The 19,758-nt window shown below is 52.7% G+C and overlaps 1 protein-coding gene across 1 annotated transcript; it reads left to right on the forward strand.

The window, feature by feature from the left end:
* The first annotated feature begins 8,940 nt into the window (after positions 1 to 8,940).
* CUNH11orf96 (chromosome unknown C11orf96 homolog) lies at positions 8,941 to 10,326 on the forward strand. The gene has a single exon (XM_016146591.2). It carries the CDS (start codon positions 9,324 to 9,326, stop codon positions 9,693 to 9,695), a length of 372 nt encoding a protein of 123 aa, XP_016002077.1. The 5' UTR covers positions 8,941 to 9,323; the 3' UTR covers positions 9,696 to 10,326.
* Positions 10,327 to 19,758: the final 9,432 nt, after the last annotated feature.

Here is a 19,758-nt window from a genome sequence, read left to right on the forward strand (position 1 = left end):
CTTTTTGGTTCTCTCTCCCGCCATGATGTTAAACAATTGGAAGGTGGATCTGAGCCAAGCTGGAGACGGGCGGGAGGGTTCCTCCATCGTCAGTGACCACTGTTCTGGGGCGGCTGCTCCCCAGAACACGGACAGCAGTTTCTCTGAGGGCTCCTGTGCACATTGGCTCTTAATAGCTGCAGAAACTGGGGTTTGACAGCTGAAGTGACTTGCCCAAGGCCTCACGGCTCCAGCAGCAGAGGCCAGAGGGCCCTTTGCCAGGCCGCCTTCTGCAGCCGGGACTTGGCAATGCCCGGGAAGGCCTCTGACCACTTTGCCTCTTTGTTCCTGGCCAGCTCCAGCTGCCCTCTGCTCTGTTTTGCCAACAACCAGAAGACTCCCCTTCCAAGGCAGAGGCTGACACTTTAACCTTGGAACATAAGTAAGTCCCTGGGGCTTGTTTATGGAACACATGGAGCAAGCCCATGGTTCAGTAGAGGCAGTGAAATGTCTTGCTTACTACCTGGGAGAATGTCCCTGGGACCATTTCCCTGTCCATATTTAAGCGGGTGGTACCAGATGGACCCATTCCACAGAACCTGGCTTCCCTGAGGCCGGCAAGTCTGGGGCAAAGACCAGGACTGGGTTTCATCCTTATTCTGCCCCCACCTTGCTGTTTGCTGTGTGACCTCATCTAGCACCCTCTCCTCTCTGGGCTTCTCTGGCCTTATCCCAAAAGAAGGCAGAGATATTCCTGCTTTGCTGAAGTCACAGAAGGGAAATGATCTTGCAAAGCTCAGGCGCCACAGGTTGTGGGATTTGATCCTTATCCTTAGTGTTCGCAGACCAGTAGCCCCGGGAGAGGGACCCTCGGGCCTGCAAGAAAGCACATGAGAAGGACTGAGCGGCAGACCCTAGGCTGCAAAGCTGCGTGGGAAGCAGCCCTTGGCTGGGAAAGGCCCTTGCATTGCGCCCATCAGCATAGCCAGGCTCACAGGCTGGGCAGAGGTTTCCCCGAGCTCTAACTCTCTCTGAATGCCCAAGAATTCCTGTGCCCCCACTCTAGCCTGGTGTTCCTGGGGCTCATCCTGGGAGTGGGGGTTGCCGGGGTACCTCCCCTGGTGAGACCAGCCCTGCCACGCCAGCTCTGGCGGTCTGCCCCCCTCCCCCACACCCGACAGCTGGTCTCCCATTACACGCATACAGTCAGGCCGAGATTAGACAGTGAGCTCATGGAGGCATGAATGGGGCCACCAGGGCGGGGCCAGTGGAGGCTGAAGGTCTGACTTGACGGGGGTCTCCCTGGATCCTCTCCCTTTCTGTCTCCCCCTTTCTGAGTCTCTCGGACTCTCTCCCTCTCTGTCTCTCTCCCTCCTGTGCACACAGACACCCGCTCTTGGAGCTCGCTGGAGATTGTCATGGCAACCCTCCAGGAAAATTATCAAAACACTTTTGCTCACAATTGTACCAGACGAAGTGCTAATTCAGAGTGAGGCAGGAGCAGTTGGTAGGATGCTAAAGTCACTGGCTTTGTGTGGAGGGCTCACTGGGATACAGACTGGGCTCCAGCAGGAGGCGAGGGTGAGGCCAGGAGGCAGAGCCACCAGGGAAGGCCCTGCTGCTTGCCTGCCACGGACATTATTTGCTGCTGACCATCACCCACCCCCATCACCCACCCCTTACGCGGTATTCGCATCCTCATTCCATCCCCGCCTGAACGCACGCACACACAGTGGCTGGGCCAAATCCGCTCAGAGTTCACATTGACCCAAACAGCAACGTGTAGAAGAACCACCACCTCACTCAGCCCCTGGAGGCCCGAGAGAGAGACTTCTCTGTAAGTTTGAAAACAGTCTCTGGGGAGACTTCCGGGTAAGTCTGAAGGACGGTCAGCTGACTGAGGCTTCTAGCTGGCAGGAGGTCCGTGCCAGGGTGGCAGAGCAGCCACAGGAAGGGCCCTGACCCTCTTGTTTCCTCCCCACCCCCGCCACCACCCCCAGGAAGCAGGGCAGGACCCGCGAACAGAACTGCCCGACTGGTCCTTCCCACCTGGTTGCCCACGGCTCCCTGCCTATCTGCATCCCAGAACGGACAGGGCATCCCTGTTCCCACCCAACCCGGCCCGGGCACCACAGGCTCCCTTGGAAACAAAGCCCTGCTAATAGCTAAAGAACTGGTGTTGCTTTTTTTAAACCCTGGCTCTGCCCAAAAGCCAAACTGTGGGCGGGGATGCTGGAGGAGGTGGTGGCACAAGCCCCTCGCTTGTCTGTTGCCACCTTCCTTCCCCATCTGCTCCCCCAGCAGACCCTCCATGGAGGCGAGCCTCCCCCGCAGCCTCAGCCCGGGCTGCCTGCCACTCTCTGGCCCTAGAGGAAGCATCTTCTTCCTGTGAATGGGTCCCTTCATCCCCGCATCCTCCTAAGGATTCTAGAACGCTAGAGCCGGAGGGGCCCCCAGCAAACCAGTCTAGCCTCTTTACTTCACAGATGGGGAAACTGAGGCTCGGAGATGGGATGCAGCTGGCTCAAAGGCCACAGAGTACGTGGGTGACGGAGCCGATACTGCAGCTCAGGTGTTCGACTTCACGTCACTTCAGAGGGACAGTAAGATGGGGTGGTGTCAAGGGAGGATCACGGATTTCCGAGTCAGGCGGACCTGGCCCTGAGTGCCAGTTTCAGCACCTAGCACTGAGGGTGACCCCAGCAAGCTACAAAGCACCCTGAGTTGTCATCTATAAAATGGGGGTGATACTAAGGTCCCCCTAAAAGGAGGCCTTGAAGATGATTTAGGTGAGGCACATGCCAAGCACCTTTGGCACAGTGCCAGCATATAGTAGGTGTTCAACATATGACATTTCGATGTCCCCTTCTGTAGTCCCAAGACTACAGGCCTTCTGAGAAGAGGGGCCATCTTGTATCCCCTTTAATAGCCTCTGAACCAGGGTGGCCAGGGTAGGCCATTTAGCCTGTCCTGGAAAACACAGCATTGACCCCACACACTCAGCAAGTCCAGAGGTCAACAGGAACCAGGCCCTGATGCCTGGGTGGGCCCTAGCGCCCCAGGGCCCATCCCCCCTGGATCTGTTCACCCCGCCTCCCACCTGTGTTCTCAACTGGCTCTCCTGCTCCACAAACCCTACAGAGGGGAAGGCGCTGGCCCTTGGGGCGTTGGGGGAGGATAGGCGTGTGTATGAGGCATCTGCTGAAAGAGGCTGGTATCCAGCGAAGCTCCCTAGAACAACCTTTGGGTGCTGGCAGTAACACCCACAGCGATTCCCCTGCAGTTCCACGCCTGGAGACATTAGCCGGAGCTTGACATCGCTCTGTCTGGCTTCCTCGTTTATACTGTGAGTCAGAGAGAAAGGATAAGCCACCAAAACCCACAAACGCCCTCTGGAGCAGGAGCTTCTTGGCACCTTTCCTGACATCTTCTCAACCATGTTGGGGATCGGGTAGGTTTGGGCATGAGATAATGAAAACAAAAGGAACTCGTATCTCATGCTTAAGACATCTAGCTGGGCACTATGCTAGGTGCTTTGCATACGGTAAACATTGACTCCCAAGGGCATTATGCTCTGAGGTGCAGAAACTAGTCTCGGGGTGTATGGTCTGCCCAAGATCACAGAATGAGCCTGTGGCAGAATGGGGTTAGAATCTAGATCTGCCTTCTAACCCGGTAGCAGCCCTCGGCTGACTCTTTCCAGAGGGCACAGACATGTTGGGGCTGGCCTGTGAGATACTCTGTGGATGGAGAAGGTCAGCAGTGGGGCCAGGAATCTAGGCAGTGTGGCGCTCAGGTCCCAGCCTTGAGGGGAGGTGTTCATCTCTTCACCCTCCCCTTGCCTCCGCCCCAAGGCTCCCTGTGAGCAGAGCCAAAGCCAAACTTCCCAGAGGGGCAGAAGTGAGGGGGTCTGATCTCACTGCTGACTTGAGAGCCCTGGCTGTGAAGCACAGGCCTCCTTTCCCAGTTCCGCCTTCCTGGGCCAGGGAAGCTGAGAGAAGTGACCTAGGGTACCCCAGTCCCCAGCCTGGGAGTTTGGGTCTGGAGGTGCTGTATGTGTTAGGAAGGAAGCCCCGGTGGAGAGGGTATGGCCCACGCAGACTTGGGGGCACGATCGGGGGAGAGGTGGGGAGGGGAAGCAGGGTTGGGGGGGGGCACATTCCACAGGAAGCATGAGCTCCTGCCGTGTGCTAGCACTGGCCTGGCCGCCGGGGAAATGCGTTTGCTGATACCGACAGTCCAGTCGGGGAAGGCAGACAACACTGATGGGAACAAATGAGAAGGCCTTTTAGATAGTAGTAAATATGCTGGGAAGGAAAGGGAGATAGAGTGACTGAGGGACAACCTTAAATAGGTGGCTCTTAGGAAGTAGCATTTGAGCAATACAGAGAGACAAGTGGTTTACCCCAGGCCACACAGTAAATTCAGGTAAAGCCAAGCTAGGACCCATCTCTGGTCTCCCATTCTAATAGTCTCCCTCCTTCTAGAGACGTCCTTCTCTTGGATTCTGATATGTTCTCCTGTTGGACATTGCTTCTCTGAGCCCTTAACTGTCTGTCTCCTTGTCCTCTCATCGTTGGCTGGTCCCAGTCCTTTTCTGTTTGGAAGGTGGGCTGTATACCCTGATGACTCCCACACTTAGACCTCCATCCCTCACCTGTCCTCTGAGTTCCAGTATCCTGTTCGAGCTCTCTACTTGAATGTCTAATGCTTCTCTTGGTTAGGACAGTGCTCAGTCAATATAATAGAGACCTGAAATTAGAGTAGTTTAAAAATATTCACTCAATTGCTCTCACATGGCAGCTCCAAGAGAAGTGTTTCAGGCTGATAGTTCGCTCAGCTCCACAGGGTCGTTCGGGGGCCCAGATGAATGATAGTGCCGCTATCTTTAACACGAAGCTTCCAGGCTTTCTCTGGTTTTCATTCTTCCAGCCAATGTGAGGGGAAGACATGGAAGTCTATGGCAGGAATTCCTCTTAAGCAACTGAGGCAGAAGTTAAACATATCACTTCTGCTCATATTCCACAGGTGAGAATTTAGACATACGGCCCCACCTAACTGCAGGGGAAGCGGGGAAATGTGACCCTGGGTGGACGGCTCCAGTCTCCACCATGGTTCATCCTCTAGAATGGTGAAGCCTTCTCGGCCATGGCGGTGGAGGGGGTTCTCTGGGCGTTATGCCTTATCCTATATCTTCCTGGCCCTTGGCTTTGCCCTTTGAGAAACTCCTTGTCTGTGGCTTTCCACGAACGCCCAACAGGGTGTTGAAATCCATCTTCCTTGGGCGCTTATTTGGGCTGGAACAGTTATGGACATTTCAAGTCCAGGCTTGCAAATTTGTTGGTAATACCAATCCTTCAGAAACTTAGTAGGCTTCGGGTCTGTCCGCTTCTAGTTAGTTCCATGTACCAGCGACCATACCCAAAGTTCCTTTCTTGGCAGTTAGTAAGTCCATCTGCCTTGCCCAACCAATCTCTTTCTCTGTGGTTTTAAATGAAAATTACCCTAAGGATGTGTGAAATAATAGACTTGGATGACAATGTGCTTTGACACGGGAGTGATGGCTTTGTTTGGCATAATGTATGGCTTAATAGACAGGCTTTGAGAAAGGCTCTGAGCCCCAACAGTCTGATCTCCCATTCTTTGGACAAAACTAATTAGTTTTCCCAACCCTGAGGACATCAGTTTTCTGGACTCACTTTTTCTGTCCATCTATTCTGGCAAACTAGACTACCTTTTCTTGTAATAACATCTTACTAAAAGCAACATAAACAGCCAACATATGCAAATGTTTTCAGCTCTTTCTAACCATTTTTCTAGAATCATAAGTATGTGGTCTGTATTCAAAATTATTACAGGCAATGTTTTTAATAAACGTTTTGTCACAGCATAACAAGGGTCACCGGCTTTCCATTCTCTAATATTCATTTCCGTATTGCTCACCACCTATTGACTAAGACAATGACACATATTTTAGGGCTTCAATACATAGCAGCATCCCATTTGGGGCACCAGTTTCCAAAGGAGAGTACAGTCATGTGCCACATAACGATGTTCAGTCAACAAGGGGCTGTGCATGTTACAGTGGTCCCATAAGATTACAGTGAAGCTGAAAAATCCCTATTGCCTACTGACATCACAGCCATCACAGTGTCGGAGCACGGACCCATTCCTCACGTGTTTGTGGTGATGCAGGTGCAAACTTACTGTGCTGCCAGTCACGTAAAAGTACAGCACGTACAGTTATGTAGATAATACATAATAACGATAATAAACAGCTTTGTTACTGCCTGATGTATTCAGTATACTATGCTTTTTATCATTATTTTAGAGTGTACTCCTTCTACTTATAAAAACGAAAGTTCACTGTAGAATGGTATCCTGTGTTACGCCAGCTGCAGCCTCATACACCTCGTGCTGACCGAGTCTTGATGCATCATTTTCTCTTGTGCTGATTTAATCTCGTGTTGTTCCGTCTGGCATCCTGCTGCACGGACTGGTAGCCTAGGAGCAACAGGCTACATCACACAGCCTAGGTGTGCAGCAGGCCAGATCATCTAGGTGTGTGTAAGTGTACTCTATGACGTTTGCACAATGACAAAATAGCCTAATGACGCATTTCTCAGAATGTATCTGCGTTGTTACGTGGTACGTGATCATATTGCTAAGTAGCTATTGAAAGGAACTCTAAAATACAGTGGCCTTAAGATGCTAGAAAGTAATTTTTCTCTCACGTAATCTGGTTCTGATATGAGCATTCCAGGCCACACCCCGGTGGGTGCTGAATTTTTAATGCACAGCTAGCAGACTCCACAGCAGCTTCCGCTTCCCAGCCTCTTCTTCCTCCCAACATTCCCCTGGAGTCCGTGGCACCACCATCTAATACTTGCTCAGGCCGAATACATGGAAGTGAGCATTGATTCTGCACTACCCCCATCTAACCCATTGCGAATTCTCTCCATTCTATCTTCAGACAAAATTCCAAATCCGACCATTTCCCTATGTGTTCATTGTCTTCACCCTAATCCATGTTTTCAGTGTCTTATATCTGGAGTCCAGGGACAGTCTTCTAAGTGGACTCCCTGCCTTTTCCTTGGTCCCTTTCCAGTCTACTCTTCACATGGCAGCCACAGGGAGCTTTTAAAAACAAATTAGAGCTTGTAGCTCCCCTGCTCAGAACTCTCCAGCGTCATTCCATTGTCTCTAGAGTAAAATGCTGTCTCTTTAACATGGCCGTCAGCCTTCTGTGACTGTTCCTACTTCTCATGCCTCTTATCTCTCTGCTTTAGCCACACGAGTTTTCTTGGTGCTCCTGAATGAGCCAAGCTCGTTCCTGCCTTAGGACTTCTGGATTGGGGTTACCTCTCCCCAAAATGCTCTCCTCCTACTTGGGCACATGCTAGTTCCTTCCTTGTCCTTTACAGGGCAAATAGATTCAGTGTAGTGGATAAGAGTTGGGGGAACTTAGGAGCTTAGTCACCTGGGTTTGAATCTCAGCTCTGCTGCTTATTAGCTGTGTGACCTTGGGGCAAGTTGCTTAGCTTCTCTGTGTCTTGGTTTTCCTATCTGTAAATGGCGAGAATAAAAGTGCTTGCTACCCAGGGTTGCTGGAAGGATTAAATACAACAGTTAACGCGTTGAGTTAATGCATAAAAAGTATGTCAGCATGGCACCTATTAAGTACTTTGTAGTGTTATTGTCCTTCGGGTGTCGCCTTAAGTATCACCCACTCGAGAAGCCTTTCCTGGGCGTCCCCTCCGCACATCACTCCAGCTGCGTCCTTAGCACGCCACCCACAGCACATATCCCTGTTTCTGTGTTTACTGTCTATTCCTCTCGCTGAAATGTAAAACTTCCATGAGGGCAGGAGCTGGCACACAGTAGGCTCTCAAATCTTCGTTGAATAGCTACAGACAGAACGGAGGCCAAATCCCACTGAGGCCCTCCCTTCCCAGTGACCCATGCTGAGTGTCTGCGGGCCTCAGCACCTCAGGACGGTGCTCACAGTTTCCCCCGGGGAAGTTGGGGAACATGGCAGGGGACCTGCTTTTGGAAGCCCCAGGGATAGTGGTGGGTATCAACCCTTAGCAGGGGACTATAGAGCATGGACTCTGGAGTTGGCCTTTCAGGGTCCATCAGTTACTTCTCTTCTCTGTGCCTGCATTGGGAGAATACTGGTTACCTCACAGGGCGGTTATGAAAATTAAATAGGATGATATATATATAAAATGAAGCTCACTAGCTGGCTTGGAGTACAACTCTGCAGATGGCAGTTGTCCTTGTCGTTAGTGGTGGTGGTGCCATATCCAAGTGCCATTCTTCTGTGCATGAATGGGGGTGCCCTGGAGACTTGGTGGGGTGGGGGTAGTAAGGAGACAAACATAGAAAAGCCATCTAGGGAAGAGAAGAACTGCAATGGAATAATCGGTCGTGTCTATATTCTTCTGTGCCTCTGTGTTTTCATTTGTGTATGTGGGGGGGGGGACAGGGGGGGACTGGAGGTGGAGGGCGGTGGCAGGGATCGATCAGAGAAACTTAACTCTTCCTTTGAACTCAGTTCTGGGAAGCCGAGTGCCCTGGCTGTCCACACTACACGGACAGCCTGGAGCTGCCTCTACAAAGTACGCTGCGAGCTCCCGCACCCCCACCCCACCCCCACGCGCGCAGATCCCGAGGCACAATAACCCGCGGCTTAGCGGAGCCTCTGAGATTAGGGGGCGGGTAAGGAGGACCTGTGTCCCCGCGGCCACCATAGTTTGTACAGACCCGGCGATCTCAGAATGGGTAGTGACATTTCAGGACCCCAGCTCCCCTGCCGCCCCCGCTGCGCCACGCGCTTCGGGGCTTCGCATGCTCCCGGAACCCCCGCGGGCGGGGCCCGCCTTCCGGAGCGGGGTTGGCGAGGGGCGGGAGGCGTCGGAAAAGGGCCATTACTTTCCCAGAGTGGCGGGGCGACGTCAGGCGGAAGGGCGCGGGGCGCACACGCTTTAAATGGCATTCGCTGTCATCCGAGCTCGCAGCCGTGTGGGCAGGACCCGGCTATATAAGCTGCGGGCCGGGCGCCGCGGGCCAGACGGCGACAGCATCGGCGGCGAGGCCCTTGGACCGCAGCGGAGGAGCCGCGCGCCCGGAGCCCCGCGCTCCGCGCTCCCCGACGGGCCCGCCGGCCCGCCCCCCCGAGGAGCGCCGACACGGCCCGCGAGGGCCACCGCCACCCCGCAGCAGATTTGGATCCCCCGCCCGGCGAGCCCCAGGCTGCTGCCTCCCGGGGGGTCCCGGCGCAGCGGCCGTCCGCGGAGAGCCCCGCCGCCCCGCCGCCCGGCCCCGAAGACCCCGGCAGCGCCATGGCGGCCGCCAAGCCGGGCGAGCTGATGGGCATCTGCTCCAGCTACCAGGCGGTGATGCCGCACTTCATGTGCTTGGCGGACGAGTTCCCGCAGCCCGTGCGGCCCGCCAAGCTGACCAAGGGCAAGGGCCGGCTGCGTCGGCCGCGCCAGTCCCGCTTCAAGACGCAGCCAGTGACCTTCGATGAGATCCAGGAGGTGGAGGAGGAGGGAGTGTCCCCCATGGAGGAGGAGAAGGCCAAGAAGTCGTTCCTGCAGAGCCTGGAGTGCCTGCGCCGCAGCACACAGAGCCTGTCGCTGCAGCGGGAGCAGCTCAGCAGCTGCAAACTGAGGAACAGCCTGGACTCCAGCGACTCCGACTCGGCCCTGTGAGAGGCGCTGCCCGCAGCGGGGACTCGGGCGCCTCCGCGGCCCGCGGGGGGAACTAGCGAGCGAACCCCAAGAGGGTCTGCATTACGGACACCCCGAGAACTGGGGACCACCGCCCTCGCGCGCTTGGACTTTGGCCCGACTGTGAGCTGGTCGGTGCGCCCAGAGCTGCGCCAGTCCGGGGTCCGAGCGCGCGGGGGCGCCAGGGACCGGCCGCTTTCTTTGCCCTTGTAAATGTTTATTCTTTAACTCTTCCTAGTACGAACTCTGCTGTGAGTGTGCGCGGGGAGGCTCCCCGCGCAGTCGCCCGTGTCCTCAGGGCTTCCTGGAGAGCTGCTCCACGCCCTTGTCCGATGGGATGCAACTCCGATTTTGCACACAGCTCCACCACCGTGCCCCCCCGGCGCACACCCGTTCACACTCACGCAGATATACTCTTGCTGAATACTTTTATAATGTTAGGCGCGGCCGATGGGACTTGGGGTGCAGTGCAGCTGCTGCTGCGACCGGAGGATTGATATTTATTTTTGCATTGCGATGGCCGACGGCATTTATTTAACAATCTTTTTACCTGGATATGTCTGTGAGGCTCCCTCTCGGAGACTAAATAAAGTCCATATATTTGCACACTGCATATCTCCAGGTTCTTGACTTCTTGAACCTTGGGGGTCCAGGCTCCCAAGAGAGGGGGGATGTGGGGGAAGGATATGGCTGGAATGGGAGGCCAGGAGTCCCCGGGTAGAGGTAACTACATTAGCGTCAGTCACTGGAACGAGGTCACAGTCCCCAGTGCCCTAGATCCATTGTCTGCCTCCTCAAGTGGATCCAGACCCAGCCCAGGGCGCTCCTGCCTCCCTGGGCTGTTCCTCATCGTTGGAGTCCGAGATGGTGTGAAGCCACTGGTGAGGCAGAGGTAGGGGCTATGAGGACAGAGAGCCCCCTCCTGGGTGCAGTTGACCTCTCAGAGAGGCCAGGTCAGGGTCATCACCCCACACCCGGCGCAGAAGACCCCATTCACTCCACGCCCTTTCTTGGTGGCCGGTGGGGAGATGGCTAAGCCAGGGGTGGGAGATCCGGGCAGGGATATTTGGGTGGTGGTATGCGAGGGAGGGTCTGGAGCCTGCCCAAGCTTGGTGAGGATGTGGGTGTGTCCTAACTGTACCTGCAGGTGAGGGCCTGCGCCCCCTGCAATGATTCAGAGGCGTGCCTGCGACCCTTTTCTGGGGCGCGAATAGCTGTTGTTTTCTGTTCGTTGATCCATCCCTTCCCTTTGCCCTCTTCAGGGTTCCGCAGGGAGGGTGGGGCACATCTTTGGTCAGAGCTCGAAGGGCTCTGGAGAACCACTGCGTCTCCCCACCCCCTTTGTTTACAGATGAGAAAACAAACCTAGTAGCAAGGGAATTGTCACTTGGAAAGTAGTGTCAAAGGTGCGGCCTGCTCTCCTGACTGTCCAGAGCTCCTTCCATCACATGGCTCCGTCTTGACAGTATTTTCCAGCAGCTGCCTGGCATCCCTGTCTCCACCCTAAACAGGTTAGCATGTAACAGGACCATTTGGCAGCAGGCGGTGATGGAGTAATAAACAACATTTGGTTGAGGAGGGCAGGACCCCACGCTTGGGTCCCCTACCAGCCCACCCTCCTAGGCTTCCTCCAGATTTGACTGCCACGCCAGGCTGAGTAGTCCAGAGGAGCGTGGGGAGCTTGGGTGGTTTTCCTACTCCTCTCTCTCCAGGCTGTCCTGTTTCTGTGCTCGGGTGCCCTCTGGTGGTGGGGGCTGATGCTCGGCTCCGCCAGGCAGGCGATCTGAACAGCTTTCTGAGCTTCACACAGCACCTCTTGTAGCCCTGGGCTCTGTAGAAAAAAGAGAGAGCAGAAGAAATGAAAAAGAAAGAAAAATAGAACCCACGGGGCCTGAAAGAATGTCCTCCTCACTGGCACAAAGAGAGGAAGACAGGCCCAGGGCCTCAGAGACTGGGATCTTGGGTGCCGTCCTAGCCCCTGGAAACACACTGGCCATGACAGTCCACCGGGACAGCCCGTTCCATTGTGGCTGCGGGGAGGGGGCGAGTGGCGGTGCTTAACGGAAGGCGGTCACCTGCAAAGGCCTCAGCCTGGTGAGGCAGCTGTGGTTGGATACTTTGATTCCAGCCTCTGTAGCTGCCATGGCTATGCTGGTTTGAGCTCTTTGGGGTGAAAAACGAAACCTCATACCCCCATTCTCTGTCCTCATTTTACTCCCCTCACCCCCATGTTATCTTACATTTTTAGTAGTAGCTCCTGTTTCTCCTGTTCGAGAGCTGGGTCCCAAACCTTCCTCACAGTGGCACACGTTGTGGGCCTGGGATCCCGGCTTGGGCGTCTCCCCTCTGGGCGCCGAAACCTGCCAATCCCTTCCTTTCTGCTGGAAAGCCTCCTCCTCCGGCCTGCCATCAGGGCTTTCCGCAGCTCCCTTGGCTCACCCTGGCCAGAATCCAGGGGTCGTTGTAGGACCACGTCCCACAACTTCAGTTCCTGCTCGGCAGCCGGAACGACCCAGCACTGAGTCGGTGCTTCCGAAACATTTGTTGAGTTAAAATGAGTAAAGGAGCAGTGAGGAAGATCGATGCCCATCTTGCCTACTTCCCAGCTTGTTTTTAAATTATTCTGAATAGATGTTCTACTTTTAATTAAGCTAATTCCCCACTCTTTGGCATAAAAGCGATGTCCTATTTGTCCCAGTTTCGTAGTTTTGCCTGTAACTGGCAGTTAGTTCTAAGGGTTGGATGTAGAAAGGAATTTGGAAGAGGCAGTGACATGGATAGAAAGAGGCTGGGTGAGGGGGGCAGGGAGGTCGGGATGCTGCAGCATTGGCAGCAGGCTGCTCTAGGGTGCTCTCTGGTTCTGAACATCTCTGCCCTGAACAGAGGAGGAAGGAAGAGAGGTGGGAGGGGGCTCCTCTGAGGTCCCTATGAACTTCTGGGGCTCAGTTCTTCCCTGTGGCTTGAAGGCGTTCCAAGGCAGTACATAGCTCCAAGGAGGCAGCTGGGCTGGGCTGGGCTAGACTGGGAGGCCAAATGGTGGAAGAGAAGGAAAATGAGGGAGAGACATGGGCTGAGGGAGCAAGAGAGCATGAGAACCAGAAAGATGGAGAGGAATGAGGCCCTAGGGGAGACAGGGAAACTCTGGAGACGTGGAGAGATGGGGAAATGTGGAGAGAATCAGGGGCCAGAAAATGCCAAGAGATCAGGAAGAATAAGAGCCGCCCTCGGAGAGAAACGGGGCCCATTGAGAGTAGGAGGGAAGGAAGCTGAGGTAGAGAGCGCTCTGGAGAATGGGCACTGGAGGAGGGAGAAAACCAGTGTGAGTGCCTCTCCAGGAGCTGCCCACAAGGCACGAGAGGGGGGCGGTGGGAGGTCGCCCTGCTGTCTGGATGCATGGCCATCGGGATTTGCAGGCTTGCCCAAGGAGACGCCTCCTTCCTTCCCTTTGCTGACTGGGCCTCATCCCGCAGTTCTAGCTTGGGTGACCAGCTTTCGAACAAGCTGGATCCCAGCAGAAGTAACGAGTGACCATCCCAGTCCTGGCGACAGCCTCTTCTAAATATTTCTCTTTGGTCCTGGGGGAGATATTTATCAGGGTGCTTCTTGGACTGTTTTGAAAGCCAGCGTGGCCTCTGCAGCCCACTGTGTGCCAAAGCTTGGTGTGGGGTTGAAAGGGAAGGGCTGTTTGTGATCCCAGGGAATGGGGTCAGCCGTGGACTTGAGCGTCCTCCCTCAGGGAGCACATTGGGGGTGAATCCTATTCTGTTAGGCTCTAGCAAAATGGGGAGGGGATAAGTGAATGTTCCTGTGGGTATTCTACTTTCATCCTGATAATGTTTCCCAGGCATTTTACAGATGAGAAAGCCTGTGCTCTCTCTAGAAGATGAGCCCAGCTTCTTACTGTAACCCCCTGAGGCAGCCATGAGAATGCACCGTGCAGACCTCATGTTACAGGGGGTGAATTGAGCAGGGCAGAGCAGCTTTGGCTTTGAAATGCTTCCCCTGCCCCCCACGGGCTGTTCCCCACCAATGCCTATGTGCACAGCTAGGATAGTAAGGAGAACCGGTCCTGAGAGACGTGGGGTGTCTTTGCTGGTGGCCTTTGGCTCAAGGATTTCCCCATGGTCCTGCTGAAATTCTTAGACTGCGGGACAGTCCATGGACACTTCTCACCGTCTGTTTCTCTCAGGTCCCTCTTGCATCTCAGCCTGCTGGCTTCCCCTCTGTTTCATTTCGCACAGGCATGCCTCCCCATGAAATCCTTGCACGCTCAATCACATCTTAGCATCTGCTTCTCGGAGAAACGAGGCTGGCGCACCCTTCCATCTCCCAGCAAGCACCTGGTGCTGCCATGCAGCCCCTCCGGCCCCCATGACACAGGGGAAGATGGCGGGCCTCATTTTAAGAGAGGACTGAGGGGACATGGCAAATTTACCAACCAAATATGTGCGGCGCTGGCCTGTTGGCCCTATGTTCTGGGTAGGAATGCACATGTTGTGGCCTTTGTGTGGGGTGAGGTTGAGGGCCTCTCACATGACGGTGGTCTTCTCAGCCTATGCTCAAGGCCATGTGACTCATAATGACCTCCTGCTCGTTCAACTCCTGGATCCATGGTAGAGACTGCTAATTTCCCACCAACATTTATTTTCCCCTTCCCCCAGGGCACACAGCCAGACTCCATGTCTCAGATGCTCTCATGCTTAAGTCTACTGATGTGATTAAGTTTTTGCCAGTGGCATATATTGGGAAGAGAAGCGTGTTTCTCCCAGGCCTCGGCCTTAAAGTGCACCCTCGCCCACTCCCCTGTTCTCTTTCCCTTTCCCACAAGCGGGAACATAGATGTGCCTGCAACTAGGCAGTGATCAAGCTGAGAAGGCCGCTGGCCTAGGGGATGGCAAAGAAACAAGATGGAAGGACCCCAGGCTCCTGAACGATCTTATGGAACCAAAAAGCCTGCCAGTCTGCAAACGAGCGCCATGGACTATTACGTGTGAAAGAAACACACTTCTGTCTTCTTGGAGCCACTAACTTATTATTGGATCTCTTTATTATAGCAGTCTTTTGTTACTCTAAATAAGGAAAAGTTAGTCCTGGCAATAGGGTGCTGTCCTAGCAAAACCCACCCAATATGAGCATTGACTTCGTGGTTTTGCTGCATGTCGGGAGGGTACAGATATTGTAGGCCAGAAAGCTGGAGACTCTTGTTATACCTTGACACAGCATTTGGTAAAACCTCTTTTACGACTCTTTGGAAGGCTGATCATGTATTGACCGAATCCATAGCTCTAGACATGGTTGGAAAGAGCCAGAACATTCAGGCACATTGGCTAGTGCTCTTTGTGGCTTTTAGCAAATTATTACAATAAAGACATGAGAGATGGAAAGGAATAGAGAATATCTAGATATGTGGGGGTCTCACAGAGGTGAAAGCCCCTGCCCTTTGTAACCCACAGAGAGGAGATCAGCCGTGGGGGCGCAGAGCCTTTCTCGAAGGCCACCCAGGAACCTCAGCACGGGACTCAGCCCTGGAGCAAGGTTAGATGGGGGACATTGTCTTCTCACCAAACTCAGTGCTTTAGAATCCACCCAGATAGCCAGAATTAAAGTGAGAGTGCTGAGCCAGAACAGGGAATAAAGTAGAAAAACAGACTTCAGAACTCTGCAGAGAACACACTTTGGGTGTGGTTACCGGCACCGGAACTACCTAGAAGCACCTAGACCAGAAGCCTGTCCAGGGAATTGTCAAGGAAAGCAGGAATTGGCCAGCAATTAGATTGTTTGAGCTCCGAGGCAGCTGCCAAGGAAGCCAGACCTTTTTACGCCTGCTTCGGAGGTGGTCACAGAGGATGAGAGGGAAAAGAGAAACTTCCAGAACCAGATTGGCTGAATTAGCCAACCAAGGAATGAATATCCTGTGCCAGAGCAAGTCCTCATGGTCGATGCCAGCACAATTGCCCATTACTATATACCAGTGACTTGTCAGTTTTTCCCCTTTTTCCCATGGGAGTATTATCGTGGTTTTCTTACCCCTTGTCCACCCTCGTGTTGAGGTGTTGGGGAGGCAGCTGGGGTGGTGGCGGCAAGGACAGATGTCTTGCAGTTCATATGTCACTGGACTATGAGGAACCACACGTGGCCCTGGAGAGGACTTCCTTTCCCCCAGATACCCTGCGCTTTGATCTGGAAGTGTAACTAGATGGAGTTTGGGACTGACTTCCTTGCAGAGGGAGTTCTCTTGTAGGAAGGAGGATGACGTGGATATCTGGTATCCAGCTGGGCAGACCACAGTGGTCCACTGAATGGTCCACTGAGATCCATTTTCCGCATCTTCCTGAGCACAGGGTTAGGCCGATCTCTGTCTCCTGTGCAGTGAGCATGGCCATGCACTGAAAATGACCAAGCAAGTATGCATGCCATGCTGGACCTCGGCCCTAAGACGTCACTCCTGTTCTTCTCCAAAGACAGACCATGGGCATCCCTGGAGCCTGCCATTGACCAAGCACAAGGGCAGTGCCTGAGGATCTGATGACATGGAGCTGCCTGTGGATGGTTGAACAATGTGAACCCAAGATGGTCCCTTAGCTGAGAAAGAAACTCCTGCCTTCCTTAAATAACTACATTCCTGCTGGGTCTCCTTGTAGCAGCCTGACTGATATGGAGTCCTTTCCTTCTGCCTGCAGTGGAGCCGGAGGCTGCTCTCCACCAGGCTGATCCAGAGCACATCTCACAACAGGAGTGTGTCCCTTTCCCCTGAGTGGGCCGAGGTCATGAGACTCCCACCCAAGACGTGCTCCAGCAGTGGGAATGGGGGAAGATGGAAGTGGCATAGAAAAGAGTCCTCAGTGCGGGCTGGGACATGCCAGAATCTAGCCCAGGCTCTGCTCTGCGGCCTTAAGCAAATCACTTCCCTATTGTTTTTCTGAAGACTCTCCTTAGATTTGTGTTCTGAAGTCTATAAAAGACACAGGGCACCTTCGAGTGCCTTAGAGCCTTAGGACCCTGGCATTGGGGGCTGCACAGAGAGGCAGTGTGTGCACAAAGCAGGCATTCAAGTCCCTCCTGCACAGATGGGGAGATGGAGGCCATCTTCTCTAAGATGGCCGTGCCTCCACCCCACTCCCCTGCTCCAGCCTTTGGGAGAGGTCCAGAAACTCTGGGATGGGCTGTTCTGTGCTAAATAATTTCTTCCACCCCCACCCCCACCACCCCCCCTGCCAAATAACTGTCTGAACACCATCCTGCTGCAGGCTCAGGACCCCAGCCAATGTGTTGTTGCCCACAGCCCATCTCCTGCCCCACCAGGAGCTGTTCTGGACCAGCCGGCTGGCCTTTAGGTAGGCTCTGACCTCCTCACAGATGTTCTGGGGTGTATTCTGACAGAGCTACCTCCTTCTCTCCTTATCCAGAATGTGGGAGATATTCCAAGAGAGGCCAGACCCTATAAGCCTGCTACTTCCAGATCCATGCCCTGTAAAACCCATCTTATTGGCCGTTATATGTATTCTGAGGTTTTTTGATTAGCTGTTCTTTGGTCTACAAGGCGTACTGAATCTACTTTGGACCATTAATGAGTAGCCAGTGTGAGGGCTTAGGACCTGCCAAGCCCTGCCCTAAGCATGGTGGGAGAAAGGGTCTCTGGCCCTAAGAAAGCTGATAGACAAACACACACTCGCATGTACTCAACAATCATTATCCTAATGAAGATCACAGTGGGTACCAAGGGTGGAGCTCTGCCATACCTGAAACCTAGTGGGCAGGCACCAGGCACACCAATATTGTATGCCAGAAATGTGGAGATTCTGAGTCAAGTAATAGGTGAAATTATCTCCTTCAGCAGCTTAAAAGGTAGATCTTGTGCCTTCCAAGGCTGAATGTAATTCAAGAAGCTGGGAAGGACTAGAAGGTTAGTGAGTGTTGGCTGCTCCTTGTTACTTTTAGTGAGATATTAAAAAAAAAAAAAAAATGACCTCTCTGAGTATTGGCCAGATTTCAAGCAGAGATGAACATCCAGAAATGTAAGGTCTTCACGAAGTTGAAACTGCCATCTGCTTTGGTCACCCAAACATAGGGGGTCCAACAATTGTCACTCAGAGCCTTTCTCAAAGACTATCCTTCCAGCTAAACATCACAGAAGGGATCCAGCCTCAAGGCGAGGATCAGATCAAGGGTGTTGCTTCTCCTTTAAGCCTGTTATTTTAGGAGGCTTCAGAATTGCTGCCGTTAATGTCAGGAGGAAGATGTGGCCAGAGCAAGGAAGCAAAGAAATGAAGCAGGCTTGAGATTTATGCAGGAAAATAGCACAAAGTGGGGTTACTTACTCCTGTGATGGCTAAGCAAATAGACTTAGATCGTAATGAATACCCCCAGGGAACTGGTTTTTTCCAAAGAAACCATAAATGCCTGTAATTGTCTAGGAAGATCAGCCCTCAAGGGAGACATATTTTGAGACCCACTTTAGATGAGGACAGTAAACAAGGGAGAATCTTCCAGAAGGAAAAACTAGAAGAGCCAGAACATCCACCACTAGGGCACAGGTCCTCACAATTCTTGCCCTGGGACCACTGTGGCATTGGCCATACTGTCTCTTCTTGTGGCCTTGCTTTCTGTTTCACCACTGTCCAATGGTCAGGTGAGTCGGACAAATTGTCTTTTATTACAAGACACTGAGGCACAAGGACCCACACCTGAATCTGGCGGAGAGGTCTGGGCATCACTCAGAGATCAAGGTGCTGTAACCGGATGGACTGTGGTGTGTCCCCGGGGAGGAGGACTGAGTGTATCCTACTCACGGGGAACTATGCACCCACAGGTATTTGGCGGCCAGAGGAGGGGCTGTGGCATAGATTCGTGGTGATTCCCTAAGATCTGTTCTATCCATTTTCCTAGGCATGAAGGTAGACTAGTGCCAGGCCACCCCACTCCTTAGATTCATGTTTATCCAGTGCCAAGTTTTCTCCCATAACCTGTGAGTAAAAACAATATTTGCCTCTCCTGGACCCAGGCCTGGGATTAAGGATATGCCCGCTCTATAATATCTCCTCCCTTCTGCCAGGAGCAACCTGAAAATGGTAGTGACCTGGCTTTTAACAAGCAGATGATGACATGGCCTTAAGGGGTGATAACATCACAGCTTGGAAGGAACCTGGGTCCCTGAACTACTGAGTGAGTAGAGCTGTTTACCATCACGGACCATCACAGGAAAGACAAAGTTGTTTCTTCCTTCGGGTGCTGTGGTATAGGCCTCTTACTTTACACACTAGCCTTGCTTTTCTGTCTCTGAGACTCAATGTGAGTGAGGTAAAAGCCAGCCCCCTACCCATGTGCTCTTATTCTCCTTGCATGGCTGTAATTAGTCCTGGTGAATGCAGCTGCTAGGTTTATCCGCTGCACAGATATTTATAGCAGTTAGATCTGCATCTGAGTGGCACCCTGAAACATAGCGTGGCTTTTAATGCTCTTTAGCCCGAATCGCACTTTGTTTCATAATTAAATCACGACTTCTGCTAATTGTTATTATTATTATTTTTTTATTTGCTTGGTAGGCCAGTAGTTTGTATTAGGCATGTCTTAAGTTTGTATAAGGTATGTCTCTTGCACACTGTGAAGAGTGGGATTTTATTCTGAGACTTAATCTGAAATATTTTTAAAACTAATTAGATATAGGCCTGTAACAAGAGATTGAATCAGTAATCAAAAATCTCCCAACAAAGAAAAGTCATGGACCAAATGGTCTCACTGGCGAATTCTACTAAACATTTAAAGAAGAATTAATGCTATTCTCAAATTCTTCCAAAAATTAGAAGAGAGAGAGCACTTTCTAACTCCTGAGGACAGTATTACCTTGATACAAAACCAAAGGCACCACAACTAAAGAGAACTAATATCCCTAAGGAATACAGATGCAAAACCCCTCAAAATGCTAGCAAACCCAATCCAACACCATGTTAAAAGGATTATACACTATGACCAAATGAGATTTATCCCAGGATTCTCTCAAGGGTGGTTTAACTAATCTAACATTTTCTTCATGATAAAAACACTCAGT

This window comes from Rousettus aegyptiacus, unplaced genomic scaffold, assembly GCF_014176215.1.
Source record: "Rousettus aegyptiacus isolate mRouAeg1 unplaced genomic scaffold, mRouAeg1.p scaffold_m13_p_5, whole genome shotgun sequence".
Classification (NCBI taxonomy): domain Eukaryota; kingdom Metazoa; phylum Chordata; class Mammalia; order Chiroptera; family Pteropodidae; genus Rousettus; species Rousettus aegyptiacus.